The sequence below is a fragment of the Rhincodon typus genome, chromosome 27, assembly GCF_021869965.1.
Source record: "Rhincodon typus isolate 14 chromosome 27, sRhiTyp1.1, whole genome shotgun sequence".
In the NCBI taxonomy this organism is placed as follows: Eukaryota; Metazoa; Chordata; class Chondrichthyes; order Orectolobiformes; family Rhincodontidae; genus Rhincodon; species Rhincodon typus.
In genome coordinates this window covers 12,805,362-12,822,430 of record NC_063358.1, presented here as the reverse complement: position 1 = coordinate 12,822,430, position 17,069 = coordinate 12,805,362, and the positions used below count along the sequence as shown (strand labels likewise).

The following is a 17,069-nucleotide window of genomic DNA, read 5'->3' as shown; positions in this document are numbered from 1 at the left end:
TCACGAGGGCAACTACGGATATAAACGTTAGCTGAATCAGCGATGCCCACATCCCACAAATAGAAACAGAAGATAGGAGTAGGAGGAGGCCATTTGCCCTTTCAAGTCTGCTCCACCATTCTTCACGATCATGGCTGATCGTCCAACTCGATAGCCTAATCCTGCTTTCTCCCAATTACCTTTGATCCCTTTTGCCCCAAGTGCTATATCTAGTTGCCTCTTGAATACATTCAATGTTTTGGCATCAACTACTTCCTGTAGTAATGAATTCCACAGGCTCACCACTCTTTGGGTGAAGAAATATCTCCTCATCGCCGTCTTGAATCATCTACCCCGAATCCTCCTCCTGTGACCCCCGGTTCTAGACACACCCAACACTGGGAACATCCTCCCCACATCTACCCTGTCCAGTCCTGTTAGATTTTATAAGTCTGTATGAAATCCCCCTTCATTCATCTGAACTCTAGCAAAATAATCCCAACCTAGTCGATCTCTCCTCATACGTCAGATCCGCCATCCCCGGAATCAGACTGGTAAACCTTTGCTGCACTCCCTCGAGAGCAAGAGCATCCTTCCTCAGAAAAGGAGACCAAAAAATTGAAATAAATTTGCATTAAGTAGTACAAATTATTTCCATCATTTACTCAGAGATTGATATGTTGAGTGCTCATTTATTGAAATATTATTTTGACATATAATTTTGAATTATATCCCCCTTCAAGAGCAAATTATATCCTATGGTTCTTCAGTTTTGAACTAGGTGAAATTTGCTGTGTGTTATCTATTTTATACAGTCCTTCAATTATTCTTAAATCGCAATAATTTCACTGCAGCCTTAGTTGAGAATACACCGAATTTACGTCATCATTGTTGTGACGTAGGTACTTAGTAATTTTGCACATTGCAGAGTTCCACAAACAGCAATTAAATCTATGAACAGATCATGTACTTAAGATTTTAGTTGGGGTTAAATGTGTAGAGCACTGGGTGATTTTCTTGGATCTTGGTCAAATAGTGCTGTGGGATCCTTTTTATTCCAAGAGAAAGGGCAAATGGGTCTTTGGTTTATTACCTCTTCTCCTGTGACTGCAGTAATTCTTCAGCACGCTACTGATGTGCCAGCCTTGATTTATGTGCTCACATTTTTGGAGTGAGTTTGAGGCAATGACCTTCTGATGTGTGAATACAACCACTTACCCCAGGCTGCATTTAGTAGCTGTTGGTACACAGGGCCAAAAGTATTAAATCTTTATTTATGCTCCATAGATTATTTTTTGAATGTGTTCTGTTAAGATTTTAAAACAGCTAATAAAATTCCAAATAATGAACAATTAATTCCACAGAATGTAAATGTGTTAATGCAAATGTAAATGAAACATGCACAGTATTCTATTCTATTCTAGTTGGGTTGGCTTTAATTTAGCGTTGTATAGTATTACATCATCTTGGCTTATGTATACTGTAGTAAACGTCATTTGATAAATCTTGTTGTTCTGGTTTATGTCATAGATGAGCTGATGCTCTTCTCTTGTCTGTACATGTAGGCTGTGGAAGAAATGAATGGCAAGGACCTGAATGGGAAAATGCTGTTTGTTGGACGTGCCCAGAAAAAAGTGGAACGACAGGCTGAGCTAAAAAGAAAGTTTGAACAGTTAAAACAGGAGCGAATCAGTAGATACCAGGTGTGTAATGAAGTTGAAATAAAACCAAAACACTGGAAATACTAACTAGGTCTGCCACTTCTGTGGAGAGGGAAACAATTCAAAGATTTTTCGTCAGAATGAAGATCCTTTGGGATGACCTGATGTTACATAACCACATTTGGAAATTACTCCCTACCATTGTTATTGACGTTGTTTGGGAATAATTTTGAAACTGGGAATCTCTTGATTAATTTTCTGCAGGACACACATACAGGGGCTACTTTTCCTTTTAGCTTTTTCCTTTTTGTAAAATTTGGAGCAGTTACTCTTTAAAGGGGATATTAAAGTACTGCTGTTTATAAATTAAGAGTTCTGTTGGGTGACAGCAAATTATCATAATGTTATTTCAAAAGGAGCAGTGTTCATTTAATAAAATGGGCACATAGGTGCTCAAATCTTTATTTCAATCTTCTGTTAAAGTATTTGTTTTATACATTATTGTTTGTATACTTTGATCCAGTCCAAAGAGAAAATGTTTTTTGGTAAAACTTGAGGGTTTGGTTTTACTTCACATTAAGTAGTTTGACCTTAATGTCTTAGCCAGTGCTGTTGGCAAAATTAAAAGTTTAATGCTAAAATTTATCAGAATAAAGTTTAATATATTGCTATTCCCCTTATCCTCCATTCACCTTGCCCTCCTCCCCTGTCCCTAGTATATGTGGGGAAACTCTGGACATTAATATGTTTTATATAATGTGAGAGGAAAAAATGGCTGTAAACAGGAAATATTAATCAGCTGAAAGTTACATGTTTAATATTTGGTGCAAGATGAGCCAGTTTACCTGCTGCATGGTAATCTACTACAGCAAAGAAAAATTTGCCTAACTCTAGTACTACCATTGGAAAAGAAAAAGGTTATGCATGCAACAAATATACCATTCTGTGCCTTTGTCCATATATAATTCTGTTTGTAAAGTAGCGCCTAGTTCCTGTAACCAGTTCTGATTGTCCATGCAGATCCTGGAGGAGCTGTTGTGCAAAAGTAAAGCTGAGTAAATCCAGATGGGTCTCTTTGAATTGAGGCTTGTCTCTACAACTTTGCAACAGATATACAGATTTTTAGGATTTTTTCCCCTTCTTTTCTTGGAGACCGTGACCCATTCTTTGCCATGGTTCCATGAGTGCAGACAGTTTTTCAGTACCTTCACAATCTATTTCAGAACATTAAGCATCAATGTGTCTTAAAACTTTCATCAATTTTTAGATCAAGTACTTAAGTGACTTCCTCTTTGTGCATTTGGTATCCCTTTTGAAACTGACCTGCTAGGAATTCTAACTCTGTGCACGTTCCTGAGCACAGTCAGAGCAGGCCTGAAAGCACAGTGGGATTTCTTGCATGATTTTTCTTCTTCAATTCTGGCAGGTTTCAGTATTGGAGCGTTCCCAGTAAGTTTATGCCAGAAGACAACAAAAGTGTGTTGAAAAATGTGCTAGTTTTAGAAAATGTAACTATTTTATTGTAATTCACAGCTCACGAAAAAAGATTTTTTGCTTTGAATGCCAAATATAGAAATAGCGTTTTCAGCTTATAATTTGTTATATATTTGAACAGTGAATCAATCAAATGGGTAAGTAAAATACAATGACCTAAAAATGTAAACTTTAAACTTATAAAAGTCATCTGCACCATTTAACTTAGAACATTTTTAATGTTAGGTTTGTGGCTTTCTAGCTTATGTCTGGTTTGTGTTTATTAGAGCATTGATAGTTTTATTACATTAAGTGGGAATAAAGCAGCAGTGCTTTGTTAACCATTTTTATTCTATTTTTCAGCTGCTAGATTTGAGAATGTTAGTTTGGGCTATAACTGTGGAGTTAACAACTTTATTAAAACGTTTTTAGGGTGTAAATCTATACATTAAAAACTTGGATGACACCATTGATGATGAAAAACTGAGGAAAGAGTTTGCACCATTTGGATCAATCACCAGTGCGAAGGTATATTTACTAATTAATGCTAATTATCAAAGCAGAAAAACAAGCAAGGGAAAATAAGTAAAAAGGTCCAAAATTGTTTTTCCTAATTTTAAGTTTCACTCTTTAATAATAGTTCACTATTTTTTTAATGTTTTGAAACATCAGTGTCCCTAAATGAATTGTATTCAAGTGCATTGTCAGCACATCCGAAGAGCTCATAGCCTTCTTTCTTGCTCAGAGTGAGACCATCTGTTTTGCCCCCTCTTAGTGTTCCCATCTCTACTTGACCAACCACATCAAACTTGAGTTTGACATTTTCCCCACCCCAACCCTCCCCTTGAATTCACATATTTCCTTAGTTTTTCTCCTATCTCCCATGTTAATCTTGCCCATGCAACCCACCTCCTCTGTCCTTGACCCTATTCCCATTAAACAACTGACCACCCAAATTCTCTTTCTGGCTCTTATCATTAGTGGTTCTCCAATCCTATTCCCTCTCTCAGATCTCTTCAGATACTGTCCAACTGCCCTTCAAATCTGCCACCATCAATCTGTGTTTTTAAAAAAAAAAATCCTTTTACCCCTCTGACCTTGAAAACTGCTGCTCCTTTGCGCTTCAGAGTCCTTGAACTTGCTGTTGCTCCCAAAGCTGTTTTTCTTATTTTCTTGTTTGAATTCCTTCAATAAGGCTTTTGCTCTACCACAGTACAGAAACTAGCCTGAAGTTAAAAGTGACATTCTATGTTAATGAATGTCTTTGTTATTCTCAAACTTGCTGCCACCTTTATGGGTTTATCACATTAACCTTCCCCAAATGTCCTGCAGTATTGTCCAACTGGATGGGACTGTACTCACTCGGTTCTATTCTTCTCTCACTAATCATAGCCAGTGATTCACTTGAACTGACTTCTGACCGACTCATGTACCATTACCTCTGGTGAAACCAGAATCTATCCTTCACCTTGTCCTATTACACATCTACATACTGCCCTTTTATTTGATTTTGATTTTATTATTGTCATATGTACTGAGATACAGTGAAAAGTACTGTTTTGCATGCTATCCAGGTAAATCATACCTTACATAAGTACATCACAGTTATAGAACAGAATGCAGAAGATAGTGTTATAGAAAAGAGCATTGTTAGTAATTCTGACAGACTTAAAATTGAGATTTAAAGGGATATAGTAGATGTAAGAAGACAATCCGCTAGGGACAGTGCGCAAAGAGTTGCCACGCTCTGTGTCATTTTGCGTAATGTAACAAAACATAACATCATACAAAACATCATAACATTATAACAGCAAACAAAAACAGTGTCACTTTTCATATGTATACTAACGACTCACCTTCATTTCCCTCCTTCCCTCTTCACTCACTCTAATTTGTCAGACTACTTACTGACGTCTAGTACTGGACAAGTAGAAGTTTCCTCCAAGTAAACATTGGGAGACTGAAGACATTGCCTTTATTCCCAGTTACAAATGCTATTTCAAACCTCCAATCCCATTGTCTCCATCGCAAAAAAAAAAATAGAGACTGAGACTGCTAACCCTGTTTGATGATGTCACTGCTGGATGTCAGGGGATCCCTTTACATAACATTTGTTTAAACTGACAGCAGGAAAGGGGAACTCTGTTTCATTGAGGTTGCTAGATTTTTGTTATCGGGTTTCTTTGAGTTTGTTGGTCTGCTGGCTGCGCATAAATCAATGTGTATAGGTAAATCAATGTGTATAGGTTAATCATGCATTGTAATCTCCATCATTGTTTTTGAAGGCTATCCAGTTCAGACCTGAGGTTAAAATTTCACGGTTGCAGTGGTGGGCCCGTCCATTGACAAGAGAGCTGATAACAATCTTGCTCTGTCAAAAATAATTCCCAGTAAGGCAGCTCACAACTTCTGTAAGGGTTCCTGGCTCCAACAGAGAAATGTCCTGTTGTAATTTCTGATGCAGGGCAGGTATCCTGTTGAGAGTTGTCAGCTGATCAGAAGCTGTCGACTTTACAGGGTATGCGACTTCACTGGGAAAGGTGGCCGCAGGAGGCTTGAGGATGGCACTTGTTTCTGGAGCCTCTGGGTAAAGTTAAATGGGATGAGCTAGTTGGAGGCCCCAGTAAAGGGAGTGGGGGGAGCTCATTGTGAAGGGTGGGATGGATATCTCCCTGTGGCCCCACCAGCTGATCCGTCTGATAAACACAAGATTCTCGAGAAGGGGGGACCCCCATATCAGACTGCAGGCTTGCCTAACAGATTTTGTGTGGCACCCACCTGACTGATATACAACCAGTGCCAACCTTAAGGCCATTTAGTGGCCTCCTTATTGGGAAAAGTGAGAAAGGTAACAAGATCGCCATTTCCAGCCCACCCATCCTATTTTATGGCTCCCCACCTCCCAACCAACTTCTGGGGCTGCATTAATTTCGCCCTCAGTTTCTATAATAATATATTGGGGTGATGGATGGTGGATACACTTATTTAACCCAACTGACTCAGATATAGGGAGTTTGTCAGTTGTGAGAATAGGCTACAGGGTACGAAGGGCATTTGGTCTTTACTCTGTTCCTTTTCACAGTTGTATAATTAAGATAATTTTAGTCATAGATGCCGTTAATTAGCTCTTACCCACACTATGTAGTCAAGATCCAAGATTATGCTGGGAATGGCAAGTACAAACCTATTTTCTGCCACAGTTTCTTTCTTATTACAAACTTTAAATTTTACTGCAACTTATTTTTACTATTTTTAAAGGTAATGCTGGAGGATGGTCGAAGCAAAGGTTTTGGCTTTGTCTGCTTTTCCTCTCCTGAAGAAGCCACAAAAGCTGTAACGGAAATGAATGGACGTATTGTTGGTTCCAAACCATTATACGTAGCCCTTGCCCAAAGGAAAGAGGAACGCAAGGCACATTTAACTAATCAGTATATGCAACGAATTGCAGGGATGCGGGCCATGCCGGCCAATACAATCATTAACCAATTTCAGCCAGCTGCAGGAGGCTACTTTATGCCAGCTGTACCTCAGGTGAGGTCACATTGGAATTTTTGTCCTCTTTGCACTCAGAACAGAAACTGACAGGACAGTATAGTCTGGGAAATCTGGTGGAAATTAGTTCTGCCAGATTCTTGTTGATTTTGGGTCTTGCTGTATATTCTAGTCAGGTCTAGGTATCTGAAGCTCCCAGTCAAAGCAGCTGGGAGCCTCAGAAGTATGCGCAAAAGGGACAAGGGGGAGAAAGTTGCATAATTTACCTATCCATGTTCATGTTAACACCGAATCCCCACCATGGCCAGTGAAACCTGGTAAAGAGAACACTCTGGATAGGCATGCAGGTTTTAAAGATAAGCAACCTTTCTTGTAATTGTTTTTCTGTTAATTTTCTAACAGCTGGAACTTGGGCTTTCATCAGCCTTGTGCCACTTGCTTATATTATGGCCCTACCATGATGAGCTGCCTGGCAAGATGGCCTTGTCATTTTGGAAGAGGGACAGCCCAGACAATTTAAAAGGAGCTAGGCTTGAACTAAATACTGATACTTATAATTTTGACATGTCCTTGGTTTATCTCCATGTATTTAACTTGTGTGTTATTGCATATTTTTTCTCCTTTTTCTTAAGACTTTAAAATTTGTTGGGCTAAGTCCTCTAGTGCCCCCTTGGCCAGATTTTGGCAAACTTCACAGGAGAATGGAGTGTCACAGCTGAAGCATATCTTCTACTGTGACTAGAGAACTACTCACATCTATTTTGCCAGAGGATAATGACTGTGTGCAAACATCACAGGAATTCTTCCACTGTGAAACCTCAATTCACTTTTCTGTGTTTTTCTTTTCCCAGCCCATTTGAGGGTGGTTTGAAATCTAGAATTATTTTTCTATGCTTTGTACTCCATAGATTTCTTAAAAATGTTTTCCTTTAATTCTCTTCCACTATTAGATGATCCGTAGAACACTCTAGTCATGATCAATACTTTCTTACCCTTTATTTCAATGCATTGCTGCCTAATTAGAGAACAAAATTAATTAGCTGTCAGTTAAATACTTAACATATGGTACAAGAGGAAGCAGTTTATCTGACACCATAGTGATTGACTGTAGCTAAGGCACATCTAACTATAGTACTGCTGTAGAAATAGTGAAGGCTTGAGGATACAGCAGATGTACAGTTATATAGCTTTGGCCATATATAGTTCAACGTGTAATGGAGCACTTGATTCCTGTAACCAGTTCTGATTGTCGTTGCAGACTCTGGAGGAGCTGTTGTGCCAAAGCAATGCTGAGTGAATCCAGATGGATCTCTTCTAAATTGAGGCCTGTCTCTACAACTTAGCAACAGATATCAAGTTACTTTTATATAATAATATTAGGATTTTTTTTGGTCCTCTTGGAGACTATGACTCATATTTGAAATATGGCTGCGTGAGTGCAGAAGACCTAAAGACTTTGCAAGCCTTGTAACATCGTGCCTGTAATTAATCACTATGCCACCCCAATGCAGGCTGTTCACCATGGTTTATATGGACTGAATCTTACTAGAAATTGGCAAAGTGCCATTTTTGGCGAGTTTCATGGATGGTTTCTCTGTGAGTTTTCATCACGCCATCTTTCAAAACTCATCTCATTACATATGCATCACACTCCTATCGTTCCCCCACTTATCGTATTTTCCCATTTGCTACAGGCGGAAGTTCTGACCACTGCTGGGACCTCTCAGGATTCCTGCACTGCTGCCATCTCTAAAGCCCAGCTGTGCACCTGGTCACACACTGGCAGTTCACAGCTGTCCCGTACAATTCCTGTCAATTGCCCCAGACATGTTTCACAGAGAGAAATTGACACTCTGCTTTTCCAGTGGGGACCTGGAGATCTTGCTGGACAGGGTGTGTGTGGCTGCCGCCAGTGGTGTGTGCTCTGAGATGTTGGTGACTGATGGAGCGCTGGGTGAGCAAACAGTGAGCTGGAGTTGCAGGGTTACCATTCTGAGTCTCATGTCAGGAATTGTTGCTGTCTATTTCTGGTTGGTTGGTGGGAGAATGGGAAATTGAGTATCAATGAGATGAGATGCCATAACATGAGGATGATCATGCAAATAGGCCTCTTGACACTCACCAATGAGAGTCTTGTCTCACCTTTCAACACTTGTTTGGATAATAGGACATTTTGCTCTTGACGTCAGGAATCCTCTTGCCACCAATCTCAAGGATAATTCTCCTGATTTTTTTTCACTAATGCCTACATCATTCAGTAACTGAGAAGATTCCACCCTATAAGTCTTTTGTTTTAATTAAGAGTAGCCGTAAAGTCAGAACATTTAGCATGCTTTTGAACATTTTTTTGATTTCATGTAGAAAGAATTTAGCTTTTTTTAATATCCTATCAAATAATCCAGGAACACTTTGCACCTAACGTTTTTTGATCTAAGTATAATAGTTATTTGTGTGCCTATAACTCTTTTGTAAGCATAGTACAGTGTTTCACTATTCTTTAAAGGAGCGCTACCAGCCAGAGTTTGACACCTAAGCCACGTAAAGAGAAATTAGAAGTCTTGGTCAAGAGGGGTGGCATGGTGGCTCAGGGGTTGGCACTGCTGCCTCACAGCATCGGGGACCCAGGTTCGATTCCAGCCTCAGGCAACTGTGTAGAATTTGCAGTCTCCCTATGTCTGTGTGGGTTTCTGCTGGATGCTCTGGTTTCCTCCCTCAGTCCAAAGATGTGCAGGTTAGGTGGATTGGCCATGGTAAATGCAGAGTTATAGGGTAGGGGGTGGGATGCTCTTCAGATGTTCAGTGTGGACTCAATGGAACGAATAGCCTGCTTCCACGCTCTGGGGATTCTGTGATTCTGTGAACATCTCATAGGAGAGAGATGGAGATCCCACTGAGGAAATGAACAGATTATTAACTTTTTTGTCTTTTTAAGCAGAGAAACTCAATCATTTACATAGCAAAATATGAAGAGATACAACTACAAGAAAGCTGATGCTAGACATACTTGTATCAAACCAATCTAAATGAAGTCCTTGCAAAATGATGAAACAACTCTAAAGCATTTTTTTTTCTTTCATCACATTGCATTCTTAATTATTGCAATCATTATGAATGTGTCAGAGCCGCTACATTGCCTCTGGTTGTAGTAACTATAAAGACTGTATATATTTTATTTCCTGGATGTTTGACTGTGGACTGGAAATGGACTGTTTTAAAAACCAAGGGTTGTGGTAGGAATTACTGCACTTTCTAAAGCAAGTTACCAATACTTAGAAGGTGAGTTTTACACTGCTGCTTGTTCAGCCATTGGGGGAAAATTAGTTGCTGTTGAATTGGCATCAGGGAGTGTGTACAAAGTGAGATTTGGCCAGCCACAAGGAGCTGATTGGTCTAGAGAGGTGTGATCAGTTGTCGATGACAAATCTGCTTTCTTGCCAATGACTATGTAATTAGCATGTCTGAAGGGTCTCTAAGGGCCCCTGACACAAGGACCCCTGAAGGGTCACTGGATCCAAAACATTAATTTTGATTTTATTCCACAGATTCTGTCAGACTTGCTGAGATTTTCCAGCAATTTCTATTTTTGTTTCAAATTTCCAGCATCCGTAGTTCTTTTGACTTTCTTGACTATGTGATTAGCTCCTAGGTAGCTGAATGTTTGCCAGTGTGAACAATATGGCCAGAAGCCTTCAAACTTCCAAAAGAGGAGGCGGTCTCTCTCTCTCTCTTTCTTTGTGCAGTAGAAGGCCAGTTTACTTACCCTCACCGGTTGCTGTAAACTGTGGCTTTTAACCAGGAACTAAGAGATTTTATAATCTGTGCTTCTTGCAAGGAAGTGAAAAAAACTTGGACAAAAGAAATCAATGAACAGCTAATTTTTAAAAAATCATCTCTGCAAACCCTTGGACAGGGACGATTGAATTTCCTTTCCAGTTTTTCCTTCCACACACAGCAATTATTTGTCTGTATGTAAGTGTAGGGGGAGTTTATAAAAAGGGGGGGGGTTAGAGTTTTAACTGGTAGTTATATGCCTAAGGTTCATAATTGTTTACCTATAGTTAGAATCTATTCATTATTATTTAAATAATAATCTTCATTAAGTACGAAAATCTGGTTCATGAATCTGTTACCTGAGTCTAAATGGACACACAAATTGGGGAACTTGCAAACTTTCATATAAAATCTTTAACTTCTGAGATGATTGGAACAGCAGGGCTTGATTTCTAGTGATGCGTGATGTAACCTATATGTGGTTGAGCTCTATTTTCCCCAGGAATCTTTGAGATATATAGTATAACTATAGAACTAGTTTGCATGGAGCTTGCTTTGCAGTTTCATAACTAAATTATAATTTGAACTTGTTTTATACCATTTGTGGAGGAGTAGTTTGCCTGCTGATGTAATTTCTGTGTTCTGCTTTGGGTATTGCCTCAGTCAAATTAACACTGGAACTAAACATGCAGTGAGTAAACTGACACGTAATTAGTAGGAGAAAAGTTTTGTAACCAAGTTAGCAAAACCAAATAGAACAATGCACTAAAGAAGGGCTTTAGCAGCTATTGAAAATGACACAGTAATTAAAGTACAATAAAATGAATGTACAATTTACACAACTTAAGAATTTAATTCCTATTAGAACTAATTATGAAGAAAACGATCTGGGGGTTTTAAGCCATGGAAGAAGTGTATTGCTGAAAGGGTAAAACAAGTTCTGGTTTCATTCCAGGCCCAAAGTAGAGCTACATATTATGCACCAAATCAGATGGCTCAGATGAGACCCAGTCCACGTTGGCAACAGCAACAAACCAGGCCCCAAGGTATGCATCTTTATCATGATTACTCGTTTAAAATTAATGAGGCATGTTGTATATGAAAGAAGATATTGGGTATTACAAATATGTCAAATTCAAGGAAATGTAGGAAAAGCTTCCTAACAAAAGATTTTCCTCTTTTTCTTGTACACTTCCTTTCTTAAAAAAAGCACTTTCACTACTACACTTTTTCGGTATTTCTAACATAAAAGTTGGGATTTCCTCAGTGGTTAAAGATGGTATTTGATATGGTACTAATGTAATGGCTCAAGGAAGCGCCAAGAAATATCCTTCTATTGAACTGAGTTGGTCTTTGTCTTCACTCTGTAGTGAGATTTCTATTTCAGGTAATTTAGTGTAGGGAGCAGAGGGAGGTGGGTATTTTCTGGCTGACTCCCAGCAGCTGTCCAGCATGCAATGTTATTGGGGAATAATGTGAACTGGTAGCCTAGAACTGGCATCTAAGTTAGCAGTAGCCTGTGTTAAAAGATGCCAGCTTGCCTAGTGGTCTTGGGCACAAGACCATTTATAGCATTTACACTTAAATTTCTTCTAGGGATGATTAAATCTGGAAAGAGAAGGTAAATTCAGTTTATTCACAAGTAATTCAAATACTGATCCCATTTATCAGTAAGGAATATGCAAATACCGATGCATTCATGTGTTCTTGACTCTTACTTTTGTTGCAATTATGTATCTAGTTTGCACCTGTAGATTTTTTAAAAAAAACACAATTAGTGACATTCAGTAAAATGTTCACATTAACAACTAAATAAGTTAGTTGTTGAATTGCAGTTTGGTCTTTGGAAGACAACAGATTGTGGTGCTGTGTAGCTTGGAATATTAACACTGTTACTATATGTAACTGAAAATACTTCTCAAAATTGAGGATTCTTAATTCGTGTAGGTCATACTTCATTTTAACAATCTAGTGGAAAATTCCTGTTATGTAAGAACAGTCTGTAATGTTGTATGTTTATGTAGGTTTTTGTTGTATGCTTATGTAGGCTTTTGATTTGCAGTATTCAAGTTGTGACTTGTGCACAAGTATGATGGTTTTTGACAGCTCACTCAAGTCACAAACATAAATATGAACTGGCACAATTTCTCAGGTTTTAAGCAATGTCCCCTGTAATTTTCCTTTTGCTGTGTATAGCCTGTTGCATTTCATATCATTTATGACCATTATATGGCTACTCACATTCGCATTTTAAAGTAGCACTGGTTCTGCGCAACCTGTTTATTCCAGTGTGCAGCTGTACAACTGCACTTTCTTGATGGGAACATTAGGGTAATTTAGTGTAAGAAGGCAATCTTTTAAAGAGCCATTCTTAAAAATTCAACATTTAAGTTGACTGCAAATTTTACAGCACAGATCTGAATTCATTTCCAAGTTGCAGTTATGCAGCGACAAAAACTGTGCATACTGGAAATTGGAAATAAAAACAGGAAATTGCTGGAATTTCTCAGCAGGTCTCACTGAATCTGTGGAATGAGATATATAGGTCATCTACTTGAAACGTTAACTTCATTTGGGAAATGCTGTGCTTGGTTTCAGAAGCCTTAAGATTTTTATATACATACATAATTATTTTTAAAAAATATGTTATTTTATTGGTTTCAGAACCTGTTTTTTACTTCCACAGGGTTCCAAGCCATGCCAAATGCCCTTCGTCAGGGAGGTCCTAGGCCTTCTCTGCGTCACTTAACGCCGACAGGAAATACTCAGGGTCCTCGAGGTATTCCTGGTGCACAGAGAATGGGTGAGAGTTTGTTGCTATGAAGCATTTTGTAATATTAGTACATCTTCAAATAACCCGAAAAGATATAAAGAATTACAAAAGCGATTATAGTGCCAGTTGAGGAATGCTTTCATGAAAATGTATGAATGCATGGCAAGTAGGTGAACAGCCTCTCATATCTATTACATTCAGAAGATAATTTATTTTAAATAACATGAAATTTTACTTGCATTCATTTTTAATAACCTGGAATCATGGTTTTGGAAATTTGGGAGTAAATCTTAAAGCTAATGTAGTGTCTGTTCTTATTATTCATATCTAATGAAAGAATTGTAAAGTTCCTCTCCTTATATTGATTGATGTACCATTGTTTGCTGATGTTCCTGTTTAACAAGTTGTGATTCTGATAGGGCTGGTTTCTTGTATATGAACTTTTGAACCAACTGCAGGAGGTCCTGGTGTTACTTCCTCTGATATTCTCTTTGGAGGAACTGAACCATCCCAACAGCAACAAAAAATGGTGTTCTTAGATGCGGAATGAATGCCGATTTCAGTCTTGCTCTTTCTGGCTATCCAGTGAATTCTATCAAAAGTGCAGATATTTGACATTAAGGGCATAATTTTGGATCTTGGGTCAGAATCCTTATGTCAGGGTGAGGGGGGAGGGGTGTCATGCAGTGTGTGCCATGTACAAGATATACTGGAGCGAGTTTCTTCCTCAAACCTGCGACTTCTACTGCTTAGAAGGGTACGGGTAGCAGATGCATGGGAACACCATGACCAGCAAGTTCTTCTCCAATCCACGCACTGTCTTGACTTGGAACTATATTGTAATTCTTACATTGTCATTGTACCTATACCCTGTAGACCACAACAGTTCAAGAAGACTGCTCATCGTCTTCTCAAGGGCAATTGTGAGTGGGCAATAAATGTTGACCTAGCCAGTGATGGCCACATCCTATAAAAAAAATTTTTAAATCCTGCAATTAAGTGAGAGAGGGGGTGTCCTCAACTTGAAGTTCTCTCTTTGCAATCTTTAAAAATTTCAAGTTACATATTCATGGTGCCTCAGCACCTGTGCCAGCATTTTATAGGAGTGCCCCTCCACAGAAAGAGTTTGAAAGCTTCCTAGTGTGCTGGCCCCTGGGTCTGCTGGCTCCAAGTGACAGGCCTGGTCCCTAATGTCCCAGGGATGTGGCATACTGACTGGAAAATTCCAGTGGGCCTCTGTTAATTGGCCGAAGTGGACATTTACCTATCATTTGACTACCTGTTACATGGGGGCAGTTAAGTCTTGCAACACCAATCCATCCTCCAGGAAACAGGCTTGATGTTGAAATGATGTTGGCTGGTTGTACAAATTTCAGCCTTGAATGCAGATGAAAATCCAGCCCTCATTTGTCAGTATTAGGCTTGGTACTGATGTCCCTCCTAGTCAGTAGCACTTTTCACACCTTTATAGTCTATCAAATGCTGGATCATCAATAGAGTACATTTTGAAGCTAAATTACTGCTGTAATATAGGCAAATGTGGCAGCCCACTTACACACAGTGAAGTCCCACAAACAGAATGGAGGTAAATGGCCAGTTAGTATTATCTAGTGATGTTGGTTGAGGGATACATGTTGAAATTAATTCATACAGAATTCGAGCATGCTCTTCAAACAAATTAATTGGATCTTTTATATCCATCACAAGACTACAGTTTAAAATCTCACCTAAAACCAGGCACCTCTGACAGTGGTGTGCTCCTTTGGCAATGTTAGCCAAGATTAATGTATTCAAGATTTTGGAGTGAAGCTATGAACACTTGATACGCTGACTTAGGTGAGAATGATGTCAACTTTGCAGCTGAAAACACTCCAGTTATTGTTAACAAATGACCACTTAATGAGATACAATATCTAGCTGAAATTGGCACACAGAGAACAAGATGGGAGAAAACTGATGGGTTCCTTTTTATGGAATTGAGCTACAGAAGACGTTAACATCTTAAATTTGAGCTCTGGTCTCTGTGTCACTTAATCTCAGCCTTGAAAGTAGTAGGTGGTATGGCAATTCATCTACTCACTCAGATTAAATATGAAAAATTAGTCAGAGTATTAATGCCTTATTTTTTACAAGGTTCCTCCAAAGCAATAAGTGATGGCTTTTCATAAGCCTAATAATAATTGTGTGGTTTTACTCATGTTACTAGTGTATTAATTACCTATCACGAAAACTGCATCCCTTGCCTTAAGGGATGATTTGTTCAGTATAATGATAAATACTGATCTTTCCGTAGAAATTTCACTTATGTCTTTGTTGTTTCAGGATTATCAACGACTCAGAATCTGGCTCATCGTCCTGGAATTGCTGGCCCGACACCAAGGGGTGTTCCGCCTTATAAGTATGCTCCCAGTGTCCGCAACCCACAGCAATCAGTAGTTCAACCTCAAATGGCTGTACAACAGGTACTATAAGTTCATGAAATTTCCATTCAGATATTGATAGAGTATTACCTGAATTGAGTACATGACAAACTGCACTAGTATAATCTAGAGATAGTAGGAACTGCAGATGCTGGAGAATCTGAGATAACCAGATGTAGAGCTGGATGAACACAGCAGGCCAAGCAGCATCAGAGGAGCAGGAAGGCTGACGTTTTGGGCCTAGACCCTTCTTCAGAAAATGACCCTTCATTTTCTGAAGAAGGGTCTAGGCCCGAAACGCCAGCTTTCCTGCTCCTCTGATGCGGCTTGGCCTGCTGTGTTCATCCAGCTCTACACCTTGTTATCTCAGATTCTCCAGCATCTGCAGTTCCTACTATCTCTGCAAACACAATCTGCTTACTTTTGGCAAATTCCTGCATTCTCTCACTGTTTTCTTTAATGATTGTTTAAGGTTTCAAGAAGGGACAATGAGCTACCTCAGCTCATTATTTAACACGTGTTCCTTAAACTCAACTCTCCGACTGCTTTCTGTTTCTGGAGTTTCCTTCCAAACAACTCAGGACATGTTTTTCCACCATGACTGCTCTGCTGACTGCTACTAACAGACCCTTTCTTGCTGAATAAACACTGCATGCCACCTGATGTTCTCAATTGGTGTCTCTCTGTAACACTGGACTCCAACCCTGATCCAGACCTACAGGCAATGGAACCAATAGTAAACTCAGCCCCTTCAATCCTGAAGAGACCAATCAAGCAAAGTCTGACATAGTCAAACTCATCGAATTATACCTTACACACACTGTCTCAGAGAATTACTGATGAATCCTACCCGCAGGGCAGAACTGAGGCAGCACAATCAGGAGGGAGTTACCCTGGGAACTTCAGTGCTGCCAGGCCCTCATTAAGTCTCATGGCATTAGGTCAAACGTAGGAAGGAAACCTCCTGCTGATTACCACATCCCCTCAGCTGATAAATTAGTACACCTCCATGTTGAACAGTGCTTGGAGGATAAACTGAGAAGTGGCAAGGTTGCAGGATGTACTCTTGGGGGAGATCTTCAATGTGAATCACCAAGAATGACTTGGTAGCACCCCTGCTTACTGGACTGGTTACATCTTCTAAAAGGACATACCTGCTATATGGGATATGTGGCAGGTGGTGAGGGAATCAACAAGAAACAAAAACATATTTGACCTCATCCTTATCAGTCTGCCAGCTGTAGATGTATCTGTCCATGACAGTATCAGCAAGAGTGATCAACACACAGGCCTTTTTCAGACAGTTCTTTCTTCAAATTGAGAGTACCTGACATCATGTTGTGTGGCAGTATCACTGTACAAAATGGGATAGATTTTGGCATCCAGATCTCAGGCCTGGGCATTCATGAGGTGCTGAGGGCCATAAGTAGAACACTATTCGAGTGCAGAGATAGTAGGAACTGCAGATGCTGGAGAATCTGAGATAACAAGGTGTAGAGC

At 39.4% G+C, this 17,069-nt stretch overlaps 1 protein-coding gene and 2 non-coding genes across 3 annotated transcripts in view; all 3 read left to right on the top strand.

Moving 5' to 3' along the window:
* The first annotated feature begins 1,522 nt into the window (after nt 1-1,522).
* Nucleotides 1,523-17,069, top strand: part of LOC109928624 (polyadenylate-binding protein 4-like) — a 27,621-nt gene continuing 12,074 nt past the window's right edge. The window contains exons 1-6 of the mRNA XM_048613252.1: nt 1,523-1,682; nt 3,546-3,641; nt 6,372-6,644; nt 11,332-11,422; nt 13,063-13,179; nt 15,472-15,611. Coding sequence (XP_048469209.1) covers nt 1,557-1,682; nt 3,546-3,641; nt 6,372-6,644; nt 11,332-11,422; nt 13,063-13,179; nt 15,472-15,611 — 843 coding nt within the window. The 5' untranslated portion in view covers nt 1,523-1,556. The remainder of the gene's footprint in view (nt 1,683-3,545; nt 3,642-6,371; nt 6,645-11,331; nt 11,423-13,062; nt 13,180-15,471; nt 15,612-17,069) is intronic.
* Nucleotides 2,622-2,752, top strand: LOC125486325. The gene has a single exon (XR_007265012.1). It is a non-coding gene; the product is annotated as a small nucleolar RNA SNORA55 (small nucleolar RNA).
* Nucleotides 7,825-7,956, top strand: LOC125486324. Its single transcript, XR_007265011.1, has one exon. It is a non-coding gene; the product is annotated as a small nucleolar RNA SNORA55 (small nucleolar RNA).